Source organism: Cucurbita pepo, chromosome 20 (genome assembly GCF_057944985.1).
Source record: "Cucurbita pepo subsp. pepo isolate OVF chromosome 20, ASM5794498v1, whole genome shotgun sequence".
NCBI lineage: Eukaryota > Viridiplantae > Streptophyta > Magnoliopsida > Cucurbitales > Cucurbitaceae > Cucurbita > Cucurbita pepo.
The window spans coordinates 3297808-3324208 of NC_141817.1; the positions used below are offsets into that span (position 1 = coordinate 3297808).

Below are 26401 nucleotides of genomic sequence, written 5' to 3' on the forward strand. Positions count from 1 at the left end.
GCATAGATTTGGTTTGGTTTGGTTTGGGGATCGAAGAGTCAATAATTTCAAATTTTTCAAATTTTTCATGCTCGTGACTTGAAATTCAGATTCCGCACTTGATGGTACATTTTCTGTGACATAACTACGTTTATCTACTCATCTTGAATTGTTTTTAAGAATGAAGACTAAGTAAAAACTATTCTCACATTTAGTATGTTTTTTTTTTTTTTCTCATAGGAGGTTTTTTATCGTAAGATTGACTCAAGTCAGAACACTCATTTTTTAACCATAAGTTCATATCCTCAAGAACACTCATTTTTTAACCATAAGTTCATATCCTCAAGAACACTCATTTGTATGTATAGATGTTTATATTCACATACACCCTACATAGGATGCATCCCAAGATTAGACGGGATATCACCATTACATGTGTGATTTGGAGAAGAATAAGATTAACGAGTCAATTACGATAATAGTTACCGATGGAGAATCTCTTTTTAAAACAATTCAATAACATATAAGATCTTCAAAGTTAGTAAGAATCTCTTTTTAAAACAATTCAATAACATATGTTCATTTGGATGCTTGAATAAGATCTTCGAAGTTAGTAATACGCCTTACATTAAATACAAGTTCGACTAAAAATAAAGGTTCGAAAAGAAAAATGCTTAGAAATTAAACACAATCTCATCAATGAAAATAGAGGTTTAAAAATTTTTGGATAAAAATGGAGTAAGAACTGACATTTGAAGACTAAAAACCATATTTTTAATTGGTCTATTCGAAGGCACTGATGCAATGATCTTCTTCCAGTTTCAAAGCATAACAGAGGTCTTGAATGAAAACTTAGTAAGCGTACCAAATTTGACCAAAACAAAATCACAATGCACATGAAAGTTTGTCTTCAGATCCTTGAAATTACATTCACATCTACTTTTCTTTCCGTTTCGATTGATAAACTATATAACTTAGTAAATAAATAACCCGATCGAACCACATTTTTCCCGATCACATAAATGACCAGTTAACAAACATGAAAGCCAAACAGTGATGAACATCATCATCATTCAGAACTTTCCAGGCAATCGCCTGTTCATACGACACCGGCCTGCCCATACTCGATATGCATATCCCTGCTGGAAGGTATGCAAATCCCTGCATGATGTTCGTAACGAATTCAGGTCGACTGTGAGCAGTGGCAACATTAAAATGAAATCACCAAACAGAAATCTACCTGTTGCATTATCTTGGAGAATTCAGAGCACAGTATCTTCCTACCAGCATCCTCAAGGATCTTGTCAAGCGTTATATCTTGAAGAGCTACGAGCGTAGTTTCAAGCATGTCAAGCCCGGCTTGGTTCGCAAATGTGAACACAGGAGACGCCTGCAAAGTTCATAGATGGTGTAAGTTGCATCAGCTTAAGAACCTTAGCAAAATTATGCTATCTTAGCTAGGCGTGAGTAGTTCAATTAATTACATTAGTTTTAACAGAGCAGCACAAGATTGTATCTGAGTGGTGCCAAAGCTGCTTCAAGATAGCATCATGAGACTGGGATTCAACCTGAAAGAGCTCTGCCCCTGTGTGGATCCTGAAATTCAACATATGTTATAAGAGGAATCGAAGAAGAAAACGACCCGTGCAGGAGAACAAGACCACGAAACTTAAATTAAAGTCCTTGGGTTTCAAACATGAATACATGATATAGGTGGTCTCGTTATGTAACGGTCCAAGCCCAGTCCTAGCAGATATTGTCTTTTTTGAGGTTTCCCTTTCGGGCTTCCCCTCAAGGTTTTTAAAACGCGTCTGCTAGGGAGAGGTTTCCACACCCTTATAAAGAATGCTTCGTTCTCCTCCCTAACCGATGTGGGATCTCACAATCCACCCCTCTTTGGGGCCTAGCGTCCTTGTTGGCACACTGCCTCGTGTCCACCCCCCTTTGGGGCTCAGCCTCCTCACTAGCACATCGCTCGATGTTTGATAACATTTGTAACAATCTAAGCCCACCACTAGCAGATATTGTACTCTTTGGACTTTCCCTTCCGGACTTCCTCTCAAGGTTTTTAAAGTGCGTCTGTCAAGGAGAGGTTTCCACACCCTTATAAAGAATGTTTCGTTCTCCTCCTCAATCGATGTGGGATCTCACACGTTAGAACAATGAGCACCGACAATTCTATGCTTAACTTCTCAGACATTCATAACAAAACCATACATTTCATTGAGAATGTTAACAGTTACAACAAGAACTCATACCTGTAGCTTCGCGTGATCCATTGGGACAACGTGAGAGCCTCTGGGGAGCTAGGGAGGCTTTTTGGACCGATTTGGGAGCCAAGTTGCGAGGGGGCGATAGCCATGGCAACCCTCTGAACTGATGCCACAACCGTTCGCACATATTGTCTCGCCATAGCAGCCACATTATCCCGCATGTGGTTCTCAAAAGTGAATTGGAATGCAATAGTCAAGACAGACCTGAGGTTGTAGTTTGTAGCATCGGTTTCACCGCCTGGGCGGGCAGATCCAGGACGGACTTCTAGAGTAGAAGCCAAATCCAAAGTTCGAGTAGCTGCAGACGCATCCTAACGTACAAAAGAACAGATATACAGCATTAACAAAGATTTTCAAGTTCAAAGTAGCCTTTAAAGATACAGTTCATATTCCATTGAAATTGCAAAATTTTCAACAGAAGTATAGTGGCAAAGGATAGTCACAAACTGTTTTGGACTCCAATGGTATGACACGAAAACCAGACGGTAGTAAGGGAGCATCGTCGGCAAATGATTCGTCGATAGGTGCAAATACAAGCTGAGCGCAGGAACCGACTGTACTTTCATCAACCCCGCTACACAGCTGCCAAATAAGCGTTTGATCAAGGATTGTCAACGGTAAGTAAAGGCGTCTATAAAAGAACTCCTCGTAGATGAAGCAGAACTAACCTGCAATAAATACATATCCCGCCCACCTAACGCAGCTTCTTCAGGGAACATAGCATGACCCTCTAACCGAACGACCTCCAAGAACTACATAAGAACGACATATGGTGAACAAAACCCGAGAAAAAGAATTTCTGATAGGATAAAAGGTCATTACCTCTTCGTTTTCAACGGTATGCGCAAGTGGTAAAATGACCTGACCACTAGGGAAGCCACCGGGTCTCGCACATGGAACAGCATATGCACTGGATTTAAGACATGCGGCCGAGTATGCATCGACTCCATAATCAGCCCATTCTGAACGATGCTCCCGTAGGAAACGAACAAGCAAAGCAGGGGGCACATTCTGAACCGCAAAGTAGTTGAAAAGTTCATACTTAATATCGAAAAACATATAGATGGAAATGACTAGCCATGCATCTAAAGGATAGAATAGACTAATAGAGTACCTGCAACAACATCGACGCCTTCGCACACAATACACCTCCAAAAGTAGGATATAATGATTGGTTATATTGCGAACCGATGAATTTGTTTGGAGATGAATTAACAACAACCGTCACATCCTCGACTCCATCGCTATCCATAAGCGACCAACCATCATCCACAAAGCCATTTACAGCATCATTAAAACCCCTAAAATCCATTTCCATAAACTATAAGTGACTTGAGAAATTTATGTCAAGAGAACAAGGGTTTTAAGTTATTAAAATTTCATCAAAGTTCAAACATCTCAGGCTCAGCCCAAGTCCACCGCTAGCAGATATTGTCCTTTTTTAGCTCTCCCTTTCGGGCTTCCCCTCAAGGTTTTTAAAACGTGTCTGCTAAGGAGAGGTTTCCACTCCACACCCTTATAAAGAACGTTTTGTTCTCCTTCCCAACCGATGTGGGATCTCACAATTCACCCCCCTTCAGGGCCCAACGTTCTCGCTGGCACTTGTTCACTTCTCCAATCGATGTGGGACCCCCAAATCCACCCCCTTCGAGGCTCAGCGTCCTTAATGGCACACCGCCTCATGTCCACTCCCCTTCGGGACTCCGCCTCCTCACTAGCACATCGCCCGGTGTCTGGCTCTAATATCATTTGTAGCAGCCCAAGTCCACCGTTAGCAGAGATTGTCCTCGTTGGACTTTCCCTTTTGGGCTTCCCCTCAAGGTTTTTAAAACGCGTCTACTAGGAAGAGGTTTCCACACTGTTATAAAGAATGTTTCGTTCTCCCCCCAACCGATGTGTGATCTCACACAAGCCTTACCCAAAAATGTCCAGCATGGCCTAACTTCGAGACATAAGTTTAGCGCCTTACCTAGAGAGCCTTTGACTGAAAGTCCTTAAAACAGCTGGTTGGCGCCCGCCACCCAATTGAATTTCTCCACTCGCCTCATGAGCAATTTGCCGAACGTAGCGTAAAGCCTGTTTCACAATTTAAGCACAATATTTGTTAAGATTTATGACACAAAGAAAGGATGAACAGTTCAGCAATAATTCTTACAGCAACAGTCCTTCTCTGAGCTAGAATCTTTGTCGACTCGTAAAGTGGCCTAAGAACTTCAGGAACGCTCCAAGCCTGGCAGTGAAAGAAACATTTTTACGATACAGAGAGACAACGAACAATAAAATATTGATTTGACAGTAGGAGAAAAGCAGTCACTCATCGAGAGCTAACTTACATCTAAATCAACATGATCCACAATGTGAATAAGGGAACCATCCTCACAAGCTCGAATAAGATATCCGCTCGGAAGCATTTCAGCTCTCACGAAACTGGATGAAGGGGGCCCTGATGGGCCACCAGTAGACGACGTTAACGATCTCTCACATATCTGCACATATATTTAGCCCAAATAAACATAAACAATCGCTGAAATATGACGTTTCACGTATGAATTACTAACTATAGTGCTACATGCTGAAAATAACTATAGAACTCAAAAATTACATAATGCATGGACATCAAAACATAAAAAGAGTAACTACGTTCGGGAGAAACGATTACCACAAGGCTTCCATCTTCCAAGCTTGTGGTGTATCGAAGAGTCCAAAAGTCACGTGCTGCTGCTAAGGTTGTCGGTGCATATGTCTGGTTTGAAAAACAGGAAGGCTAAATAGGATAACAAACACGAATCTTCGTTAAACATAATGATAAGAACATACCTGCATATACAAGAGTTCTATGGTCCCCCCATTTCCGGTGGACATTACACTTAATACATCAACACAACGGCAGTCACGAAACCACGACAAACGATCTTTGAGAATTTCGGCCACCTGCAATAAATAAATATATATTTTTAACATAGAAAATACACAACATTGAATAGAGGTCCATTGTATGATCCAAAGTACCTTCGTTGGCTCAAGACTCACTAAACCACAGGCTCGTGCTGCTACCCCATTGCAATTTCGAGAAACAGCAACAATCCCAATTGAATCCGGACCAGGCTGCATAAGGTACAAAGAAATCAAACTTTTGAACAGATATTGAAGAACTCTATCAAAGTGCTCCCTAGAACGTTCAACCATCAAGTTGGTCATGAACGATTCTCGGACCTACCTTCATCCCAATCATTTGAACCCAGTCGACAGCGGTTCCTGTTGCCTTGGAAAGGAACTCTGCCAAGGTCTCCTCGGCTATTGCAAGAAGACTATCAACAAGAACAATACGCATATGAATTGATGAGACCAAGTAATAAACAACACGCATCGAAACCGTTAGGTTCAGAAGGTGAACTTACCCAGCTGGGTTATTAGCATCCTTTTGGGTATGCTTAGTTGGGTTTTGCTGTTGATGGTGTTGACCACTCATGACCACAGACTCACAGCTATTGTCTGTGGTTGTTCCAGATGCCTGCAAATAAACACCGAACAATATGGATACTCGTAAAATAAAGAATCATTAGGGCATCTCGTCAAGGAGAGGAAACCCAACCAAGCCGATATTACTTTTGAGATTCTAAAATGCTGATTTAGAGAACCAAAACGAATCAGACCAAGAACATGAAAAGAATGGTCAACAAGGACAACGTTGGAAATGCTTAAATGAATTCTACCACCCCGGTTCTGAACGATAAAATTCAACTAAATTCTGTATTTTCAAGTTTTGGTCCACTACTCATAAACGGTACCAAACAGACATGAAAGAGCTTATATGAACTCACAGTGCGCAGTTGCTGTCTCATGTATCCGTTCTTGTAAACCAAACGAGAGACCTGCTTCTGCAGACGGTCGTTCTCTTCCATCAGCAGCTTGTTCATCGCAGTCAGCTTCCTATTAACTGTTTGAAGACGAGACGCTTCCTTCCTTTGCTTTTCACGACATCTAACAATATAAACATCGAATTTATCAAATAAATAAAAGCTTGGATTATAAAAGAGTAGGAAAGGATTCCTTCTTGCCCAGTCAAATTGGTGACACACATACATTAATAACTAAACAAGTAGGATAAAATTTCATTCATTCTTTCTAATAGACTAATCATATTTCCTGATGTAAGAATTGTTCACAGGGTTACATTCTAAATCCGCTAGAATTACGACTATAACATTGTCCGTTTTGGCCCGCTACATATCGCCGTCAGCCTCACGGTTTTTAAAACTCGTCTAATAGGGAGAGGTTTCCACACCCTTAAAAGGAACGCTTTGTTCCCCTCTTCAACCGACGTGGGATTCAACAACGTTTTCCCAAGCATAACCAAATAAAGTTATCAACAACGTTCGATTAGATCAGATTATCCTTCGAGTAGATGCAACACCAACATTCTTCCAATCCAGAAACAATATCATAGCTAAACATGTTCAAAGAAAATCATTCCAAGAACATTGTCTTTGAACAGAAAATGGAAAAAAAAGCAGAGGAGCTAAAGTGCAATATAAGATTTCCCAAAACAGCATGCAAGAAAAGTAAATAATGCTAAGTCAAAAATGGAAGAGAGACAAAATAATTAGGAAACAGGGCTTCTCTCTGCACGCATACAACAGAAAAGCTTCCATACCAAGTATTTCTTTAACAGTGAAACACTCAAAAAGAAACTATTAAAAGAAATCAAATGACAAAGCAAGCTTGAAACAAAGGCAGCTTTTAGTTTATTAATCAATAAATCTATGCTTTTCCTTAATATATAGAATCAAAGGATACCTACTAAAGCAGACCCATTTCTTATATACATTCGACAAGATCTAAAAAGTTAGATACAAACAGAAAGAGGATGAAATTATCTCGACAAGAATGTATACAATTAGCCCTGCAAAGCTAAACCCATATTTTATTTATCATTATCTTGTTGAGAAATCGATTCAGTAACAGGTTTTTCAGGAAAATGAAGGGAAAATATGGTATGAAAACACAGAAGACAAGAAAAGGATGAACAAAGTTAAGAAGAAATTTAGCCTTTTACCTGCGATTTTGGAACCAAACTTTGATCTGTTTGGGCTCAATATTAGAGAGAATGGGGCACTCACGAATGAGTTGTTGTCTCCTCAACGAACTAGGCTTTGGGCATTCAGCATATACCCTCTCTAATGCATCGACTTGCTCAGGTGTATATCTCACATACTTGCTGGTATCCATTTGCTTATTCAAGGAATCTCTATGCATAGCAAGAGCCATAAAATGCCTCTTAGCAACACTAAATGAGCAAAAAAAAAAAGTAAAAAATCCTACCCAGAAAGTAATTTCAGGTGCTAATCAACAAAAACCTCGTTTCCCTTTTCACAATCTGTTTGAAAGTGTAATGGAAGTGGGATCTTGAGTTTCAGCAAAAGGGTTTTTGAATGGGTTCTTCATGTTCTTCGTCCTGTTCTTGGAGAGAGCCTCCTCTCTCCATCAGATACTTGGGGAAGTCTCAGTTGGTGGTAAAAGACCCAAAAATGGTGAGAAAAATGAGAAGAAGAAGAGAAAAAGTGTGATGAAGGGTTAATCAGAGACGCCTATCTCGAGGATTTCCAAGAAAAGTGTGAGAGAGAGTGAGAGAAATGAAATGAACCCACGGAAAAAAGGTTTGGGGGAAGGGGGAATTTGTGTTTTAGTGTTTGTGGGTTTGTTGATGACAGATAAAAGTGACAGAAAAAAACAAACAGCTAATGGCAAATGAAAGGCCAGGTGGGCTGGCGTTGCGCCAGTTCAACCTCTTTTCTTTTCTTTTTTGCTCTTTGGTTTTGGGTTTGTGAATCAAAAATGGGTTTGAAATTCCCAAACTGTGATGGAAAAATTCAGAGAGAAAAGGGGGAAATGAAGAACAGAGAGGGGGAAATGAAGAACAGAGAGGGGGGAAAAGAATGGAGGGAGTAAATGGGAAGCAGAGAGAGACACAAATGTGGGCGACGATAAATGAAATATATGTTTCTGAACGGAAAAAGAAAAGAGTGGCAGAGGCGTTTTTATTGATGCCTTTGAACTCCCTTTTGCATTTGCTTTATTTCTCCTCTCTCTCTCTTTTGCTAAAAGATGCCCTTTCTCCCTCTCCTATGCTCTCTTTCGTGTTCGGTCTACTAATGTGATTGATAGTTTTGTATTTGTTTGAGTTATGTCGTTTTGTTCGATTTTCTGTTGAAGAGGGAATGATTATGACTATATGTAACAACGTTTGTTATAAGGGTGTGGAAACCTCGGTTTGACGGACGGGATACTATTTGTTAGTGGTGGGTTTGAGGTGTTATACTGATCGTTGTTTAGGGTAACGATATAGTGCAATTTAGAGTACTTGGAAACCCGTCATAGAGTAATCAACACGAAGTATAAAATTGTTGTCCTGGAAAGACGATACATTTGAATCTATGACTACACCACTGTTGTTCTGGGTGATGGTACATCTAAATTTTTTTTTGTAATAGTTCAAGCCACTATTAGCAAATATTGTACTTTTTGGAATTTCTCTGTCACTGCTTTAAAATGTGTTTGGTAGGGAGAGGTTTCCATGTCCTTATAAGAATGTTTTGTTTTCCTCTCTAACCGGTGGGATCTCACAATCCACCCCCTCTGTGACCCTGCACCCTCATTGGCACTCACACCCCTTCTCCTAGTGTCTTGCTGGCACACCGCCTCGTGTCCACCCCCCTTCAGGACTCACCTCCTCGGCGTTTGGCTCTAATACCATTTGTAACAGCCCAAACCCACCGCTAGTAGATATTGTCCACTTTGGCCTGTTACGTATCGTCGTCAGTCTCACAGTTTTAAAAACGTGTCTACTATGGAGAAGTTTCCACACCCTTATAAAGAATAGTTCATTCTCCTCCCCAACCAATACAGGATCTCACATCTCGATTCACTATTTCCATTTGAATTTTTATTTCTATTAGAATATAAGCATAAACAAACAAATACACCTTAAAGAACTCAAAAACCCATCATACAACTTCGACAAAAAGTAGAAGACTATTTTGTTGGCAAAAACAGTCTCTCTCGAAAAAAACACAACCTAATACATCTTCATTCTCATTAATTTCATGTTTCTTTCAGTTCTCAAATGCAGACAGTTTCTCGTGACATAATTGATAATTCTACACCATTGGGTATACAAAACAAAAGTTAACCCTAAATTTGAACGTAACGGTCGTATCAAGTGAATAAGAATACGACAGGCATGAAAAGATGGGTCGAGAGGGAAGAGAAGGAGGATGATGATGATGATGATGCATGGGGATGGGATGGAGAGGGGAATGTATGGGAGGCGTGAAGACATTGAAATGGGACAATGCAATCATTTGCTTGTGTTTAAGGTTAGTGCTTCATTCATTGAGCTTCCACAAAACCACACACAATATGGAGACAACTCCATTATTCTTCCCTTTTTTTTTTCTTTTTTTTTTTTTCTTTTATCATTATTTTCTTTCTTTTTTACCCCATTTCCCTCCCAATAAAAAAATAAATAATAATAATAATAATAAACAATTTTAAAAAAATAATAATAAAATAATCTGTTTTGCTTTATTTTCTGTGTAATTTTTCTTTTTCCAATTTTGTTATACTCATTAATTGCTAATTTTGGAGCGTTTCTGACATCAAAACCATGTGAAGCCTGAATTAATTAAAATTTAAAATTAAGAAATTCATTTTTAAAAAAACTAAATTAAAAATAAATATTTCTAAGCCCAAAATTATTATTATTATTATTATTATTATGTCCATATTTTAACAAAATGTTTTATTGTAAAAATTAAATAATAAAAAAAAAAACAGAGTTTGACAGGTTTTCATACTGTCAGAAATTTATTAAATACAAATAAATACCATTATCTCCGATTAAAGTTATTATATTAATATTTAATCTTTCTACTTGCTAGCAAATATTATCTGTTTTAACTCGTTATGGATAGTTATGCTTCTTTCTTTTAACATAAAATCTCATAATTTACTTCCTTTGAGGGCCAATGTCCTTGTTGATACATTGCCTAGTGTCTGACTTTGATACCATTTGTAGTAATCAAGTCTACCGCTAACAAATATTGTCATTTTTAGCTCGTTATGTATCGTCGTTAGCCTCACGATTTAGTACTTTTAATTATTATCTTAGGTAACTATGTAGAGGATGGGTCAAAACTAGTTAATATGTACTAAAGGAATTAACCCTAAATTTCCGTAAATTTCCCTCGGATTAGTTGAAGAAGAAAAATCATATTATAGATATTATATTTGAACATAGAATTTTTTTATGCTTCTAGTTAAGAACTATGTCACGACTGTTGAATGAACCTTTTAGACTCGTGAGGTGTATTATTTCCATCTTTTTTGTTTTTTTTTCAGTAATAAGGGTTTGTTGGACCCGAGCGTGCCATAAACTAGCATCTAAGTTGCTTCCAGGTCCAACCGTGCATAACCCTGAAAAAGCTTGATAGAATGTAACTAATTCAAATCACGATATAATTATTCTATCTAAGAACTACTTCGTTAGTGTCGAATGGACCTTTTAGACCCCTCTGTAAGTACATATCGAGTACATATGGATATTTTTTACATTAATAAGGGTTTATTGGGAAGTACAACACGTGCTTTATACCAGCATCCAAGTTGCTTCCACGTCAAATAGTGCATACAAATCACTGTAAGATTCTTCTACCTTAGAACTAATTCTTAGTGTCAAATGAACTTTTTAGACTCGAGAAGTGTATCATATCGGTCTTTTCTTACATTTATAAGGATATGTTGGAGAGTAATTATAAGAGTCCAAGCCTACCACTAACATTTGTCCGCTTTGGCCCATTACATATCGTCGTCAGCCTCACGGTTTTAAAACGTGTTTGTTAGAAAGAGATTTCCGTACCCTTATAAAAATGATTTGTTCTCCTCTCCAACCAATGTGGGATCTCATAATCTATCTCCTTTTAGGGCCAGTATCATCGTTGGTACTCGTTTCCCTCTCCAATCGATATGGAATCTCACAATAATTTTGAGTAAAACCACTCCCGAACATACCTTAAACCAGAACGGAAGGTGCTACCACTTAATTAATGTAACGAAGCAACTCGAGCGTCTTGGAGGGCAAACTTGTAAAAAGGGATGTCATAATAATTTCAATATTTTATGTGGTAGTTTTTGGACAAAATGAAGCTTTTTGAGTTGGTAAATAATGTCTGTACATGAAGCAATAACATGTGCAAGGTCATTATGAAAGGAACATTAAGCATATCCAATTAATTAAATCTTGTAATGAGAGCTAATTAAGTTGCAAACCACATTTATTACTTACTAATTACATAAATCTTATTATTCATTAATACCAATTTTTTTTTTTTTTGGTCAATTGCTTTAAACCTAATTTTACATATTAACAAACTTTTCATTTTTAATTTTTTAAATTCAACTAAAATTTCAAAATACTTTTAATAAATAATTAACAATTCAATTTATTATTTTATCCTCTTCAATGACCCGAAATCTCGATCAACCTAACCCCACCTGTACCGTTTAGGTTGGGTTGAGTTTAAATAAATAAAAACTTTATAAGTTGAATTGGATGATCGGTTCCCATTAGATTGAGTTGAATCGAACCAACTTGAGTTTATTGTTAACTTTAAAGTAAAAAGGTAAACTAACTCTTTAAAATAATTTTTAATGATTTGTAAGGTAATTTTTCAATTAAATAATTAAAAATAAATACATAAATATTTATCGAACTAAGGAAGGGTTGTTCGGGACCCACAAACACCATTTGAATCCTCGTACCCGTTTTAGAAAAAACAACCAGTTATTATTGATCACTGTAACATATTTCAGAGGATGATTTTTTACGACGATTTTATGTTCTTGACGACTTCGAGGTATTGACAGTATGTACACTCGAATGAATTTAAAACGTCGCGATATTACAATTAAATGAAAAAAAAAGATCGAAACGCGTGAAAATATAATGATTTATAGAGTAATAAGAAGTTGGGAAGTGTTTGAATATATCCCTTTGTTTCATTTTGAGTAAAAATGGAAGAAAAAGGAAGGTAGACAGTTGACTTGTATGGATTTTAAAAAGGTTGACATTCATTCCATGTTACAAAACACAATAATATTTGGATTAGATTCACTTCCCTTTCTCTCTTAATTAATTAAATATATATATATATATATATATATATATATATATATATATAGAAATTCAATAATTAATGGGATTTATGATGGGGAGAGGCTCTACAAAAGTCAACGCTTTTAATATCAACCTCCTCATTTTTGTACTCTTTCTTGTCTCTTAGTTTAAATATAAAACTTCCATTTTAATGAAAATATGTTTTATTCATTCAATTTATTAATTTTTATATTAAAGGATATTTCAAACCCTGAAATCGTGTACATTGATTAGAGAGAGGAACGAGTGCAAGTGACTTTTATACCATTTGTAACCGCCCTAAGTCCACTGCTAGCAGATATTGTCTTATTTGAGCTTTTTTGAAATGCAAATAGGTTTTCATATCCTTATAAAAAATGTTTTTGATCTTCTTTTCCACTGATATGAGACCTCATAATCCATCTCTTTTAGGATTCAGCATCGTTGTCAACTTCTCCTTACCCAAGATTATATACTGTGAGTCGTTGTTATTACTCTCTTGCTTGCTTATATAACGTCTATTTCAAAAATCTCTCTCTGCCCTCGTTTTCTAAAACCTTCTCTTAAACCGAAGCCAGAGACTCGAGCATACGTCGTTTAGCCGTAGGCGACATAAGAACGAATTGGCTTGACTCACTTGTCGTTAGAAAGTGAGTGTCGCACAATCACAAGTTCGTTGTCATCAAGAGTGCAATTGTGACAAGCACTTGTTCCTGACACAAACACATGTAAAAAAAAAAAAAAAAAATTATGTATTGAGATTTTAAACCGATCTTTGAAAATCAAAATTGATTTGTTTACATCGGTTATGAGTTTTGAGTGTTGAAACTAGTGTCAATTTGAGCATAGCTAAGTGGGTCGAGAGGTAAATTCTCCACCGAGCCGATAGCCGATATCGAAATGATAAGATTAAAAAAGTGAGGAATTTAGAGACCCACCAATGAGGCAGGTTCCACTCAAAAATGTTTTGAGGGAAAAATTAAGAAATAATAGTGGAAGTCTCTATCCAAAACCCTATTTGAGGGACCCCATTTTTGTCATGCACCAAAAGTTTATTTATTTATTTATTTTATTTTTATTTTATTTTATTTTATTTTATCTTTTCCAGACAAAACCCTAAATCTTTTATCATTCAAGACACTACCATACAACAACTTTATTTATTTATTTACTTTTTATTTATTTATTTTTATTTATTTTTATTTCCTTCATTGCTTGCATTTTACATTTCTCTTTTGATTTAATTTTATTTAATTTTTAATTTTTTTGAACAACTGAAAAATTGTAATACTTAAAGTCTACTCCTAATCATAGCTTGTATAAAACATTATATCATAATGTTTTTATTTTAGTTATTAAATTTTACACCAAAGATTTCAAGATCTTCACATGTTTCCTCTTTATGTGTCTCCAATTTTACCTTTACACCTACCAACTTTTTTTTTTTTTTTTTTTAATCAAATTTTGTCTCATTAACTCTCTGCTACAAGATATTGTCCACTTTAGTCCGTTATGTATCTTCACAGTTTTAAAACACTTCTACTAGGGAGAAGTTTCCACACCCTTCTAAGAAATGTTTAATTCACCCCTCAAACCGATGTGGAATCTCACAATCCACCTCTCCCTAGGGGTCAATGTCCTCACTAGCACACCGTTCGGTGTCTGGCTTTGATACCATTTGTAACAGTCCAAGCCCACCTCTAATAAATATTGTTTGTTTTGGCTCGTTACGTATTGCCGTCAGCTTCACAATTTTAAAACTTGTCTACTAGGAAGAGGTTTCCACACACTTGTAAGGAATACTTTGTTCCTCAAACCAATGTTTTTACTCCAATATTTTTAAAATCAAATTTTGTCTAATATAACAGCCCGACCCTACCATTACTAGATATTATCCGCTTTAGTCCGTTATGTATCTTCACAATTTTAAAACGCTTTTATTAGGGAGAAGTTTCCACACCCTTCTAAGAAATGCTTCCTTGCGTCCTCACTAGCACATCACCCCGTGTTCAGCTATGATATCATTTGTAACAGCCTAAGCCCACCGCTAGCAGATATTGTCTGCTTTAGCCCGTTACGTATTGTCATCAACCTCAAGATTGTAACACGTGTTCATTAGGGAGATACGTGAAAGCTTATTAAATACTAAAGGATTCGGGAGTTCGTAATTGTTACGTAACCAACTATATTATCATGTGTATCTAAAAGATCCTATATTGAATGCATGGTAGATACCAATATAATTTCTTCCTTTTTCTATTTCTTAAAAAATAAATTTAGAATTACTTGATAATAAATCTATTTAAAAAAAAAAAAGAAAAAGAATTTCTTCTTTTATATATATATATTTGTGAATTAAAAATGTTGAGTCAATTTTTAAAAATTATTTATGAATTGATGACATAGATAAATAATTATTTAATACCAAATAATAATAATAATAATAATAAAATGTCAAAATGGAGATTATAAATGGTATAATGTTTAATCAATGGATTATTTTAACTATAAAAATGTGTGACACACTTGAGACAATGTATTGATTAAATTTTGGATGAAATCATATAAAGTGAAATATCTTTGATAAAATCTAAGTGGCCCCATTTTTTAAATGCTTTCGCATCTCATTCATACATTCTTATAAATCCAAACATTAAATTCATATTGGGTCAGTACGAGAGTGTATGACCGTTCACCAAAATCGTGACTCCACCGAATTAAAATGCCCCAAAATGTACTATAGGGGATATGACTAGTTGTCAACTTCTCCCTAATCGAATGGTTATATACTGATGAAGTCGTTGTTACCTCTGTTTTCAATCTCTCACTAAATCTTGCTTTCAAACTCTTTTCGAAAATTTCTTCACCCCGTTTTCTAAAACCTTATTCTTAAATCAAGGCTAGAGGCTTGAGCATACGTTGTCTGGTCGTAGGCAACGCGCAAATGAATTGGCTTAACTCACTTGTTGGTAAGAAGTGAGTTGGTTGAGTCGGTGACCCGTTACTAACCCAAAACTCAATATTAAACATTCACAAGTTACACCACAATACTGACATTTGTTACAAATATTAAATATTTTTTATTTTTTTAAAATCTTAAAAGTAAGTTACGGTTGGGTTATGAACCCTAATTTTAGATTGGTCGGGTTAAAACCTCTGACCAATCAGTCAAACCGAAATTTCAAATTTTCAAAAAATAATGAAATAAAAAAAAATTAAAGAGATTTGGAATTATTTATTTGACATTGACATTTGTATAATTAAGTAAATGGAGGTAGGAAGGAGCTGTCTATTTCTTCATGATATTCAATACTTTCCTTTTCAAACTTACATCCCTTTCTAATTCAACTAATGTTCTTTACACTCTTTCATGTGTCAATTCATTCATTCTAAGTCAAACATGTTGATCATATTTATTATATGGCGGGATTGATGTACTCGATCATCAATTTTAAAAATAATATTTTTAAATCGGAATTCAAATCCTTAGTCGAGTATGTATTGTCAGGTCAGATCAAGAGCTCTTATTTTTTTTTCTTTAGCGGAAATGAATCTAATAGTTTCGAGAAAAACAGCTGCTTTTAAAGGAGTCACTCTTCCTTGATTACTGTACACACACTTTTTTAGCCTTTTGATGGACTGCCTTATGTCATGGTCGTATTTCTTCAACTGTGTGACGTCATGAGTTTGACACGCTCGTGACAAGCTTTGAGGGAGAATTCAAGTCTCATTCACATTTTTTGTCCGACTTTGTAGCTTTGTCGAACCTTGGGTGATGTTTGCCTTTGCCAGGTGATGTTTGCCTTTGCCAACAAACGTAACTTGTGCAGAATCTAAGCTTGTTTGGTCATACACACCTCTCGTGCGTGCATGTTCAATTGTTTGTGATTCTAGTCGACTTGCCTTTACACTGGGCCAAGTCATCCAATTTGACCTTGTCTTTGATCTTGGCCAAGGTCTCTCGTAAGCAACGTTACATCTCATCGTCGTCTTAGTTCCCAACAACACAACCCATGCATCGTAATGTCATCCCATGTCTTGGGACAACTCGACCATCTTGGTTTGCTTGAACACATCCGTTGGAAACTGGCCAATGTGTCAATCATTTCATCGGGACATCTCAAACATTCATCCATTTGGGTTCTTATCAGGCATTGGACTCTCATGTATCCATACTAAACCACTTACGACATCAATTTCAGATAGCAAGTGCATATTCTAACCTCCGACACATGGGCTGAGCACAATACCAGCACACTTTTGTCATCTGATATTGTCCTTAAAAAACCCTTTCAAAAGAATACGTCTGAGACGCTTGTCCCGTGACATTCGCTCACGCTGTAACATACGTATGTGTCATAAGATAGCTCGTTTAAGTCATAGGGCACATGGGTGGAGAAAAGTTGACATCATACCTCCCTATAATACATTTCGAGGCATTCACAATCCTTTAGTATGATGAATGAGTGGAAAGATCTTTATCGAAGTCGAGAGTATACTTGGATTGAGTTAGGTTGGGCCGAAGGAATTTTTAGACCAACCCAAAAGTTCGAGTTGGTTTGATTGGTAACCGACTCCCAATTTTCGAGTTAGGTTGTTGGATTTTTCAAGCTTTAGGATGGTTGGGTTCAATGTACACCCGTAAAACAAGCGGTGGTTAACCAAACTAAATGAAAAAAAATTGAAGGATTAGGTTTATTTATAATTTAGAGATTAAAAGTATTTAATTGAAAACAAGCCTTTTTTAACCAAACTAAAAATAATAATAATTGAAGGATTATATTTATTTATAATTTAGAGATTAAAATATTTAATTGAAATGAAAATAATACAAAATTTGAAATCTGTTTTATTTAAAGAGTATTTTAATTATAGCAGAATGGATGACCCATCTCTCAAAATAACAGGCCCATGGTTATCATGGACCGTCCGGCCCAATTGAAATTTGGATATTCTCAGCCCATCATTGCAAAAACAATTAATTAATACATAAAAATGAGTTTGATTTCACAACCGTTGAGATTTTAGATAATAATTAATAGTTAATTGAAGGATTAGATCGCACTTTAATGGCAGTGGACTTGGGATTGTGTTGCATTCACTTCTCAGCAACAAGTGAGTTAAGCTTATTCGTTATTGTGTCGCCTACGGTCAAGCGACGTATGCTCGAGGCTCTAGCCCCGGTTCAAGAAAAAAGTTTTAGAAAACGGAAGCAGAGAGATTTCAAAAGTAGTGTTATATGGGAATGTAAGCAAAAAGGCAACAACAACAGGTTACTGCATATAACTATCGGGTAGGGCGATTAGATTTTTTTTCTTAACAAAATACATTTTTTGGTCTCTGAGTTTTGAAATTTGTGTTTATTTAACTATCGAAGTTATAGAAGAGAAACTTTTAGTCCCGTACATAGAGCTCTTGCTTTTTCCTAAAATATGTTAGACATAGGATCGGTCAGAAAATATAATAACATTTTCTTTTTCGCTTAGGGTTAGATGCGTAGTACTTCTTACAAATGGCTCACGCATGCACACATGAATCCAATAGGTGGGCTCGTATACATACCCTTGAGTCTAACTATGAGCTAGCACACATTCCCGTCATCGAAAACCAATGCAAAAGAAAGGAGGAGTGTGTATAATATCATGGTGTATGTTATACGTAACAGGCTAAAGAAGTCATTTATGCCCATCTAACATACAACATGCATGAAATCATGGTTTAGTGAAATGATACACATAATACTTTCATTCTTATCTTGACATGAACGTCCCATGAGACGTTTATACATATTAGGTGTTTAAATGACCTGAGAATTCGACCAACTCGAATTATCCAATCCGAACTTGATTTTTTTTTTTTTTTTTTTTTTTAAGACTTGAATTGGGTTTAATTTTTAGAAAGGGGAGAACTCCGATTGACATTTTTTTTGTTGGATCGACCCTACCAACCTGAAAATAAGGTTACAACTCAACATATTATTATGAAAATTAAGAATATTTGACGTTAGTAATCGACATATTTTTTTTTGTTGGTTTTAAAAAAACGACGACAATCCTGTTAGACGAACACGACTCTCCACAATGGTATGATATTGTCCATTTTGAGCATAAGCTCTCGTGACTTCCCTTTGAACTTCCCAAAAGGCCTCATACTAATGGAGATAGTATTTCTTGATTATAAACTCATGATCATTTCCGACATGGGACTTTCATCCAACAAACCTAAAAACAGAGGGTTGAGTTGTGAACTTTTATTCAGGTTGCTCAAGTCACCAACTCAACCACGCTGAAATTTCGATTTTATCCAAAAAAATTTCTCCGACCTAACTCAACCTATGTATACGCCTAATTTTTGTTCTTATCGAGCAATATGAACATCCTAATTCAACATCATTGAAAACAAATATTTTAATGCATTTAATTGAATTTGAATCTTGTAGGGAAAAAAAATGGATATTTAATGTCATTGAATTTGAATCTTGATATTGAAAAATGGGTAGCTTTAGGGATACGGGATATGCGTAGGATGAGCTGTGGACCCCCGCGAAGGACGTTCATCTAATTAAATATGCTTTGGATTCACATCTTTTCGGATGATGATATTGGAGACGGAATCTGCATACCGACAGGTTATGATACTTCGATTTGCAGTCACTCTTATCTAAAATTTCTTTGCATAATCAGATCGAATCATCAGATGTGATCCGCCAGTGATCAAAATTGTTCCGTTTCGACTCTGATTTCTTCGCTTTAATCTTTTCTCTTCATTCTGTTTCTGTGGATTTCGTTTCTTTTCCACTGCTGAATCTTTGATTTGCCTGTTTCGTTTTTGCGGCATACAGAAATGATTCGTGCATTTGCTGAACTTGTTTGTTCGTTTTTTCTTTAGATGAATACGTTATAATGATTCTATTGCGTAGGCCTGAAATCCATTTTCGGAAAGAATTGTTTTCTTTTGGTGTCTCTGTTCTCTTAATTGCGCCCTCCATTCCCGTTTCTTCAGGCTTCAATCCCTAATATCTAAGGGGAGAATGAGTAATCTATCAGCGGATTTCAGGAGGCATGAATCAGGTATGCATACTGAAGTCTGTGTGGGTGCGTTTAGAAAGCAGATTTGTGCATGCATATTTCAGGAACTTTATGGCTTGAACTTCCTTGTGCAGCTAAAAGTAGATTGAAAGATTTATTGCTTCAGAAAGATAATCAAGTTTGTGCAGATTGTGGTGCCCCAGATCCTAAATGGGCGTAAGTTTCTGGAACTTCATACTTAAAGGATTAGGAGGATCTTATTGATTGTGATTAAAAGATAATCAAATTTGTGCAGATTGTGATGAATTTGCTTCTATGTATTTATTTCCTATTTGTATGAACATCTGAGGAAGTATCATGTATGTCACTGCCTTTGCAGCTCTGCAAATATTGGTGTGTTTATATGCTTAAAATGTAGTGGCGTGCACAGAAGCCTTGGAACACACATATCAAAGGTATTGCTCACCTTTCCAATGACAAAGATTATGGTTTGCATCTATTTTTACTTTGCATATGTCACTGGTTAAGTATTATAACTACTTGTGAGTTTTCCATGTTGTATAACTAGAAGTGCTTTACTAATTTAGTTGGCTCTGAGGCATTCTTGTGTGCTCTCTAATTATGCTAAAAGTTCGTCGCTGTACTAAAAAAATAAATTTGATTTATGAAAGGGAAAAGAAACTGGTGTCATGTATTCTTGCAGCATATATGGTGCCGAACATGGCACATCATTTTTGCAATTGGTTGCTTTTTCACAAATCAGTCGGTCAATGATGTACTTGTTTGGATATTTGATATTTAAAAAAGAAAGGAAAAATTAGAGGGTTTTACTTCCTTCTCATATTAGAAAACTTTGCTAGAACTTATAATGTCTACCGTTTTATGTTTTGAACTCCGTATCCTTTTGTTTATGCGTTGTGATGGCTATAGAAAAGTTATAGTTCTGAGGACATTATTGGTTTTGGTTTAGGTTTTGTCAATAACATTGGATGAATGGTCTGATGATGAGATTGATGCAATGATAGAGGTTGGAGGAAATGGTTCTGCTAATGCAATATATGAGGCCTTTATCCCTGTTGGATATACGAAGCCTGGACCAAGTGCCAGCCATGAGGATCGTTCAAAGTTCATTCGGTAAGACCCTGACTAGCACTTATTTAGCCTGGAATTGAATGCTTTACATCCACCCTAAGGTAGTTGTCACATTTACATTTTTGGTCACTGAGAAGCTTTCGTGTGTTTATGAATCAAAATTGATAACTAGTAACTGGTCTGTTGTTTCTATGGCCATTTCAGCCATACATTATAACCTCTATGTAATTTTGCTCATCTTAAACTATTTGTGCTTATTTAAGATGCCATTTTCTTTATCATCAGTAGCAATAAATGTTTAGTAAGAAAATTCGGGTCTTGGATGGATAACGAACTCTGTTTTTAATCTCTTTAAAGCAGTAATCTAATAATCAATATTTCACGTAGGTCTAAGTATGAACTTCAAGAATTTTTAAAACCGAGCTTGCGAATTGTATCCAATAACTCCTCAAAGGAACCTGAGGAGCCAAGTTATTTTGAAGAGATTGTTGATAGCTTTCGAAGCTCAAATTCTTCAAAGAAATCAGTAAGTTCAATTGTGTCTTGTATATTACTACATGATTGAATGTTTGAAGCTGTTTCAACCTTAGCAGGGTTATCGATTTTGAATAATATGTTAGTAAAAATACTCCATGCTCACTGCAAAACATTCTGCTTGAAAACATTATTGATTATTCAAAATCTGGAAATGATTTCTAGTTGGGGACTCTTCTAGTACGCTTAACGTCTATTGATCGTAAACTGATTAACTCTCAACTCTTTCTGCTTTTGAGATTAGCCACAAGAAGGCATGGTTGAATTTATGGGATTACTGAAAGTCAAGGTGATCAAAGGCACAAACTTAGCCGTGAGAGATATGAAGTCCAGTGATCCTTTCATTACCTTGACTCTTGGGCAACAGGTTAGTAGTAACTCTCATATTTTCGAAGGTGCATGCTTGTACATTTTCTTAATTGGATTGTTGCAAAGTAAAGGAAGCTGTGAAAATAGTAAGCATTCCGAGTCGGCGTACACCGAACCTGTTAAAATGCTCAAGGATAGAAGGTGGATTGGATTTTGGCAAAGTAAAAGAAGTAATGAAAATAGTAAACTTGTTGATATTGAAAATGATAATGACAATTGGTTTTGCTGCTGATAGACTGCTAAAACAACAGTGATAAAGAGCAACTTGAATCCAGTTTGGAACGAGGAACTCATGTTGTCGGTTCCTCAGGAATACGGACCCTTGAAGTTGGTAAGTTTTTGCAGATTGTTACTAGTAGTTGCACAATCTAATAGAGGATCCAATTTTAGAGCTCGCTTTTATGTAGCATTTTAGAAGTGTTATGCATTTGATTCAACCAACTGAATATGTGCAATGAATTTGAGCCTTATTTTGTGAAGAAATAAGTGTATACTCATTTTTATTCCTTCACTTAATGGTGCATTACAGCAAGTGTTCGATCACGACATAATTTCAGCAAACGACTTAATGGGCGAAGCAGAAATCGACCTCCAGCCGATGATAACATCAGCAATGGCATTTGGAGATGCTAAAATGTTTGAGAATATGCAGATAGGAAAATGGTTGAAGTCAGACGACAATGCCCTGATCGACGACAGTGCTGTCGTCATCGTCGACGGGATGGTGAAACAAGAGATGTCACTCAAGCTCCAAAATGTAGAATCAGGTGAAGTGTACTTAGAACTCGAGTGGATGCCTCTTGATCAGTAGTCACATAAAATGTGGTTTTCATTTTGTTATTGCTTATGTAATAGTATGGCCTAAGTTTCTACGTTGCTACTAAAAAAAGGGGTTATTGATAATGAAATGTTGTAAAATTTGAACCTTGTTTGCATGTATGATCAAACTAGGAAGCTTTCGTATGGTTTTGTTTGATAAACGTATTGATTTGCGTCATGTTCGAACATTTTGTATTGAAAATATTTCGAGTTAGTTTCAGTCGGACTCTAGCTTACTCTTTTAAACTTTTCTTTTATAGGAATTAAATGTTTCATTTATGATATGAAATATTACAAATGAAAAAACTCTATACAATACTCGATGTTATTTATAGCTTCTTTTTAATTTTTCAATCGCTCAATTAAAGATGGTAAACCCTAAACAAAAAAATTGGTAAAAATCGAGACGTTGATCATAATTATAATGGCATGAAGATTGAGGATTTAAATAAAGATTTGTTTTATTATTATTAAAATAAGTTATTTTTTAAGATCAATTTCATGCTATATTTAATGTTTGACTCATAATTAAAACAACGAAAGCGAAATTTAAAAAAAAAAAAAAAAAAAGAAAAAAAATTGCTGCTAATATATATATTTTTGTTAAATTATAAATTCAAGGACCAAATTGCAGCAATTATGGAGATGGAGACAATTATGGAAATTGGAATCTTCAATCTAATGTTCATGTCAACTAAGTACGTGTAATTTAAATTTTATAACTTCTAAATAATACCTTATTAAAATTTAGTTGTTAAATATTGATACAAACAAATAAATAAAATAATCATTAGAACTAAAAATATAAAATAAAAGTGTAGTATTATATATGAAATCAAATTTTATTAAAATTTTAAATCCATTTGAAATCTATTAAATATAAAATTAAAACTTCAAAACCTAGTTTATTAGATAAGAAATAAATTGATATTAATTTTAATTAATTAACTAGCTCAAACGGAAATAATGGTAGCTCACGTTGTCATTAATAAATACATCTAATTATTTTAGGCGTAGCCAACAAAAGTTCACTTGAATCGAGGAGCAACCTGCCCCTTGTCTCTCTCTGCCATACCTCAAATGAAAGCTCAAATTTCAAAGACTGAAGAATATGATCTGATGGCGAAAAGAGAGAGATGAAATGAAAGCTCAAATTTCTAAGACTGAAGAATATGATATGATGTCGAAAAGAGAGAGAGAAGAATATGATATGATGTCGAAAAGAGAGAGAGAGATGGATACTGTTCTCTCGCTTTCTTTGTCTTACTTCTTGTGAAGACTACAAAATCTACTGCTCTGTAATGGTCTTTTTTCTCCTCGAATCAAATTAATTAAATACTCAATATCTCAATAAATGGAATCCATAAATCATCCACAGTTCAACACAATAAATTGTATACGAATTTGAAATTAGCAATAATCTGATATCGAATTCGAAGATCTGTCTAAAATTACACTAACACAGGAACTCTCAACTCAAACATATCAGAGGAAAAATGAAAGGAACAAAAAATAAGATCAGCGACCAGATCTCAGAGCTATGTACATGCAAATTCGTCTTCAAATCACTTGTTAGCAATAATGTTAGTAGTTTCAGAGACAGAGAGCGAGGACGACGATCTATTCTGTTTCCTGAACTTGAAGACGTAAATAAAAGCAGAAGCAATCAGCAAAGAAACGCCTATAACTCCACATACCAGACTCGCCACAAGCAATGCGCCGCGAATGTGGTCTCCGCCGCCTCCATCGCCAGCGGCTCCAGAGCGGTCACGGTGGCTACGATTCCACCACTGCGACGGCAGGCTAGTGTTCATCGCCTTCGGAAGCGCGACATCGGAAGAAGACCAGGAGTTTCCTTTGAAGAAAGATTGCATATCCGGCGAGGAGTTTTCAATAGCGCCAGGGTTTTGGTACTCCAAGCCGTGCTCCGATGGACGCAGGTCCCTAGCATTTGAGCCTCCGGCAAGAAAAATGACGGCAAGCGAGCAATAGATAGCGGCGACTGCAGCAATCCGCGAGGAAATCACCATTTTATGGTATGTGGTGGTGTTGCTGCGATTGATTTTATCCGAGAGAGTGAGGAAAGCGGAGCAATGGCGCCGCTGCTTTTATACGGAAGAGCAAAGCGAAACGACGTCGGATTGAAGGAATAGCTTTTCCCTTTGTCGAGTTGTGTTGGAGATAGCGGAAATTGTGGCCGAGAAACGGCTTCTGCAGAAAGACGACCGCGGTAAAAATAACTAAACCACGGTTAAAACTTAACCTATCCTATTTTAATTAAATTATTTTTTAAATCTTAAAATTAATCCATGCTCTTAGTTTATAATTAAAAAGAAATTATAGTTAATAATAAAAATAATTTCTAACTAAAAAGAAAAGTCATGTTATCAATTTTCACATAAGAAAAAAATAAAGTGGCTACCGTGGTTACAGTCAGTTGGATGAAAGTGTGCCACAGGTTAATTTAGAGAATGGTCAACGGTTAATCGTAAAGGCCTTCTAGGAAAGCTCAAAATAAAGCCATGAGAGCTTATACTTAAAGTGGACAGTATCATACTATTTTAGAGAATCGTGTTCGTCTAACATGGTATCAGAGTCATGTCCTGAACTTAGTCGTGTCAATAGATTAGCAAATTCTCAAATGTCAAACGAAGTCTTGTGAGCCTCGGTTAATTTAAGGAATGGTTATGGATTTATAATCAAATAATACAGTTAATTTAAGGATAGATAATATCATACCAGAGAGTCTGTGTTTATCTAACTGTTACACAAGTTAATTATATTATAGAGAGAAAAATGAAAAGTAATTAATATTTTTATAAATAATAATAAATAAATAAATAAATAAAGGAGGAAAGCCGCCGCTGGATTCGTTGTCTGGAATTGGGCCGTAAAAAAGAGGCTCGTGAAGACGACTGTAGCTCCGTGATTAGGGCTGAACTATTTTTTGTAATTAAATAAAATTTAAAATTAAAATCAATAATTACGGAAACCCGTAATTACCCTTCTATTTTGGCCCCACCATAATTTCTCTCTTTTTTTTAAATTTTTTTTTTTTATTTTCTTGTAGAATTTTCTATTTAGTCCTTCTACTTTTAATGAATTAATATTTTAGTCCTTCGAATTTTAATTTTAATTTTTTTTTTATTTTCGCAAGTTTTAAAATGAATTTGATTTTTAATTAATTTTTAAATGGTTTTTAGGTCGTCTCAATTAACTTTTAAAATGATGATGTCATAATTGATATGTATTTATATTTCGGCAGGATTTTCTTTTTTTTTAATATTCGAAGGAGACGGCTTCAAAAACCCATTTTTTAATATTAGATATCAAATTCAAATTTCAAGGTCCAAAAATGTCCGTTTTTTTTTTCGTCCCAAAAATTTAAAAGATTTTACTTACATTTTCAAACGTCCTCGTTTTTTTATTTTAATTTTGAGATCAATAATATTTAAGACCGAGAATTTGCTCCTCTAACCTTTAAGTTAATATTAAAATAAACTTATAATTATAAATAAAATAATTATAGAAATCTAAACCTTTTGAATACAAGGACCGGTACATCGTGGAAATGCTTTTTTAATGGAATTTTAGCTTTAGTTGATCTGACCAAGAAATCACGGTTTCCTTAGTGGGTCGGAATGCCGAACAACTCAATTTATCGAGTCAATTATCGGTGAATGATGCTCGTTGTAGTCATTTTTGACAAATATCTTAGTAAGAAATTAATAATTGAATGCTATGTCCTTTGCTCATAGGTAATTGTAATTCAATAATAGATTTGGTACCATACATCCTTTTTCTTCTTTTAATTTGGGCCCTCAATTTATTTTTGTGAAAAAAATAAATTAAAGAAAATAATGTTAGTTCTACTTTATGGTGCAATTATAAAATTTAATTATAAACTTTAAAATAAAAAATAAAATAAATGTTAATTAATTATCTGTTTCAATAATCGACATATTTTGAAAATATCTATTTTAATTTGAATATTTTGAAAAAAAAAATATTCTCGATCATTGTCGCTATTATAGTTTGAACGAATTGACGGGATGTAAGTAATATAGCGACGATGAGATGTAGTTAAGGTACATAAATAGGAAAATATTTGCATA

At 35.4% G+C, this 26401-nt stretch overlaps 3 protein-coding genes across 6 annotated transcripts; 1 reads left to right on the top strand and 2 right to left on the bottom strand.

Annotated features, from left to right (window-relative positions):
* Positions 1-848: 848 nt before the first annotated feature.
* On the bottom strand, positions 849-8257 carry LOC111783171 (homeobox-leucine zipper protein HOX32). Of its 3 annotated transcripts, none has more exons than XM_023664069.2 (19): positions 7610-8257; positions 7309-7500; positions 6074-6233; positions 5651-5763; positions 5470-5560; positions 5262-5357; positions 5070-5183; positions 4912-4995; positions 4586-4738; positions 4408-4482; positions 4222-4328; positions 3367-3553; positions 3075-3263; positions 2921-3004; positions 2700-2834; positions 2238-2563; positions 1464-1575; positions 1220-1369; positions 849-1140 (listed from the first exon to the last, which is right to left on the bottom strand). In XM_023664069.2, exons 2-19 carry the CDS (start codon positions 7479-7481, stop codon positions 994-996), a joined length of 2496 nt encoding a protein of 831 aa, XP_023519837.1. In that variant the 5' UTR covers positions 7482-7500; positions 7610-8257; the 3' UTR covers positions 849-993. The 3 variants fall into 3 exon arrangements, with proteins under 3 accessions (XP_023519837.1, XP_023519838.1, XP_023519836.1); XM_023664070.2 differs by having other exon boundaries at positions 7575-8257; XM_023664068.2 differs by lacking the exon at positions 7610-8257 and having other exon boundaries at positions 7309-7568.
* A 10680-nt stretch (positions 8258-18937) lies between these two features.
* On the top strand, positions 18938-22506 carry LOC111783437 (ADP-ribosylation factor GTPase-activating protein AGD12). Of its 2 annotated transcripts, none has more exons than XM_023664365.2 (9): positions 18938-19072; positions 19447-19514; positions 19607-19688; positions 19852-19927; positions 20443-20606; positions 20952-21090; positions 21343-21465; positions 21703-21798; positions 21997-22506. In XM_023664365.2, the coding sequence occupies exons 2-9, from the start codon at positions 19475-19477 to the stop codon at positions 22276-22278; spliced, it is 1002 nt and encodes a 333-aa protein (XP_023520133.1). In that variant the 5' UTR covers positions 18938-19072; positions 19447-19474; the 3' UTR covers positions 22279-22506. The 2 variants fall into 2 exon arrangements, with proteins under 2 accessions (XP_023520133.1, XP_086976971.1); XM_087120845.1 differs by lacking the exon at positions 18938-19072 and adding an exon at positions 19148-19165.
* A 1158-nt stretch (positions 22507-23664) lies between these two features.
* On the bottom strand, positions 23665-24431 carry LOC111783236 (uncharacterized). The gene has a single exon (XM_023664143.2). It carries the CDS (start codon positions 24314-24316, stop codon positions 23852-23854), a length of 465 nt encoding a protein of 154 aa, XP_023519911.1. The 5' UTR covers positions 24317-24431; the 3' UTR covers positions 23665-23851.
* Between the last annotated feature and the right edge of the window lie 1970 nt (positions 24432-26401).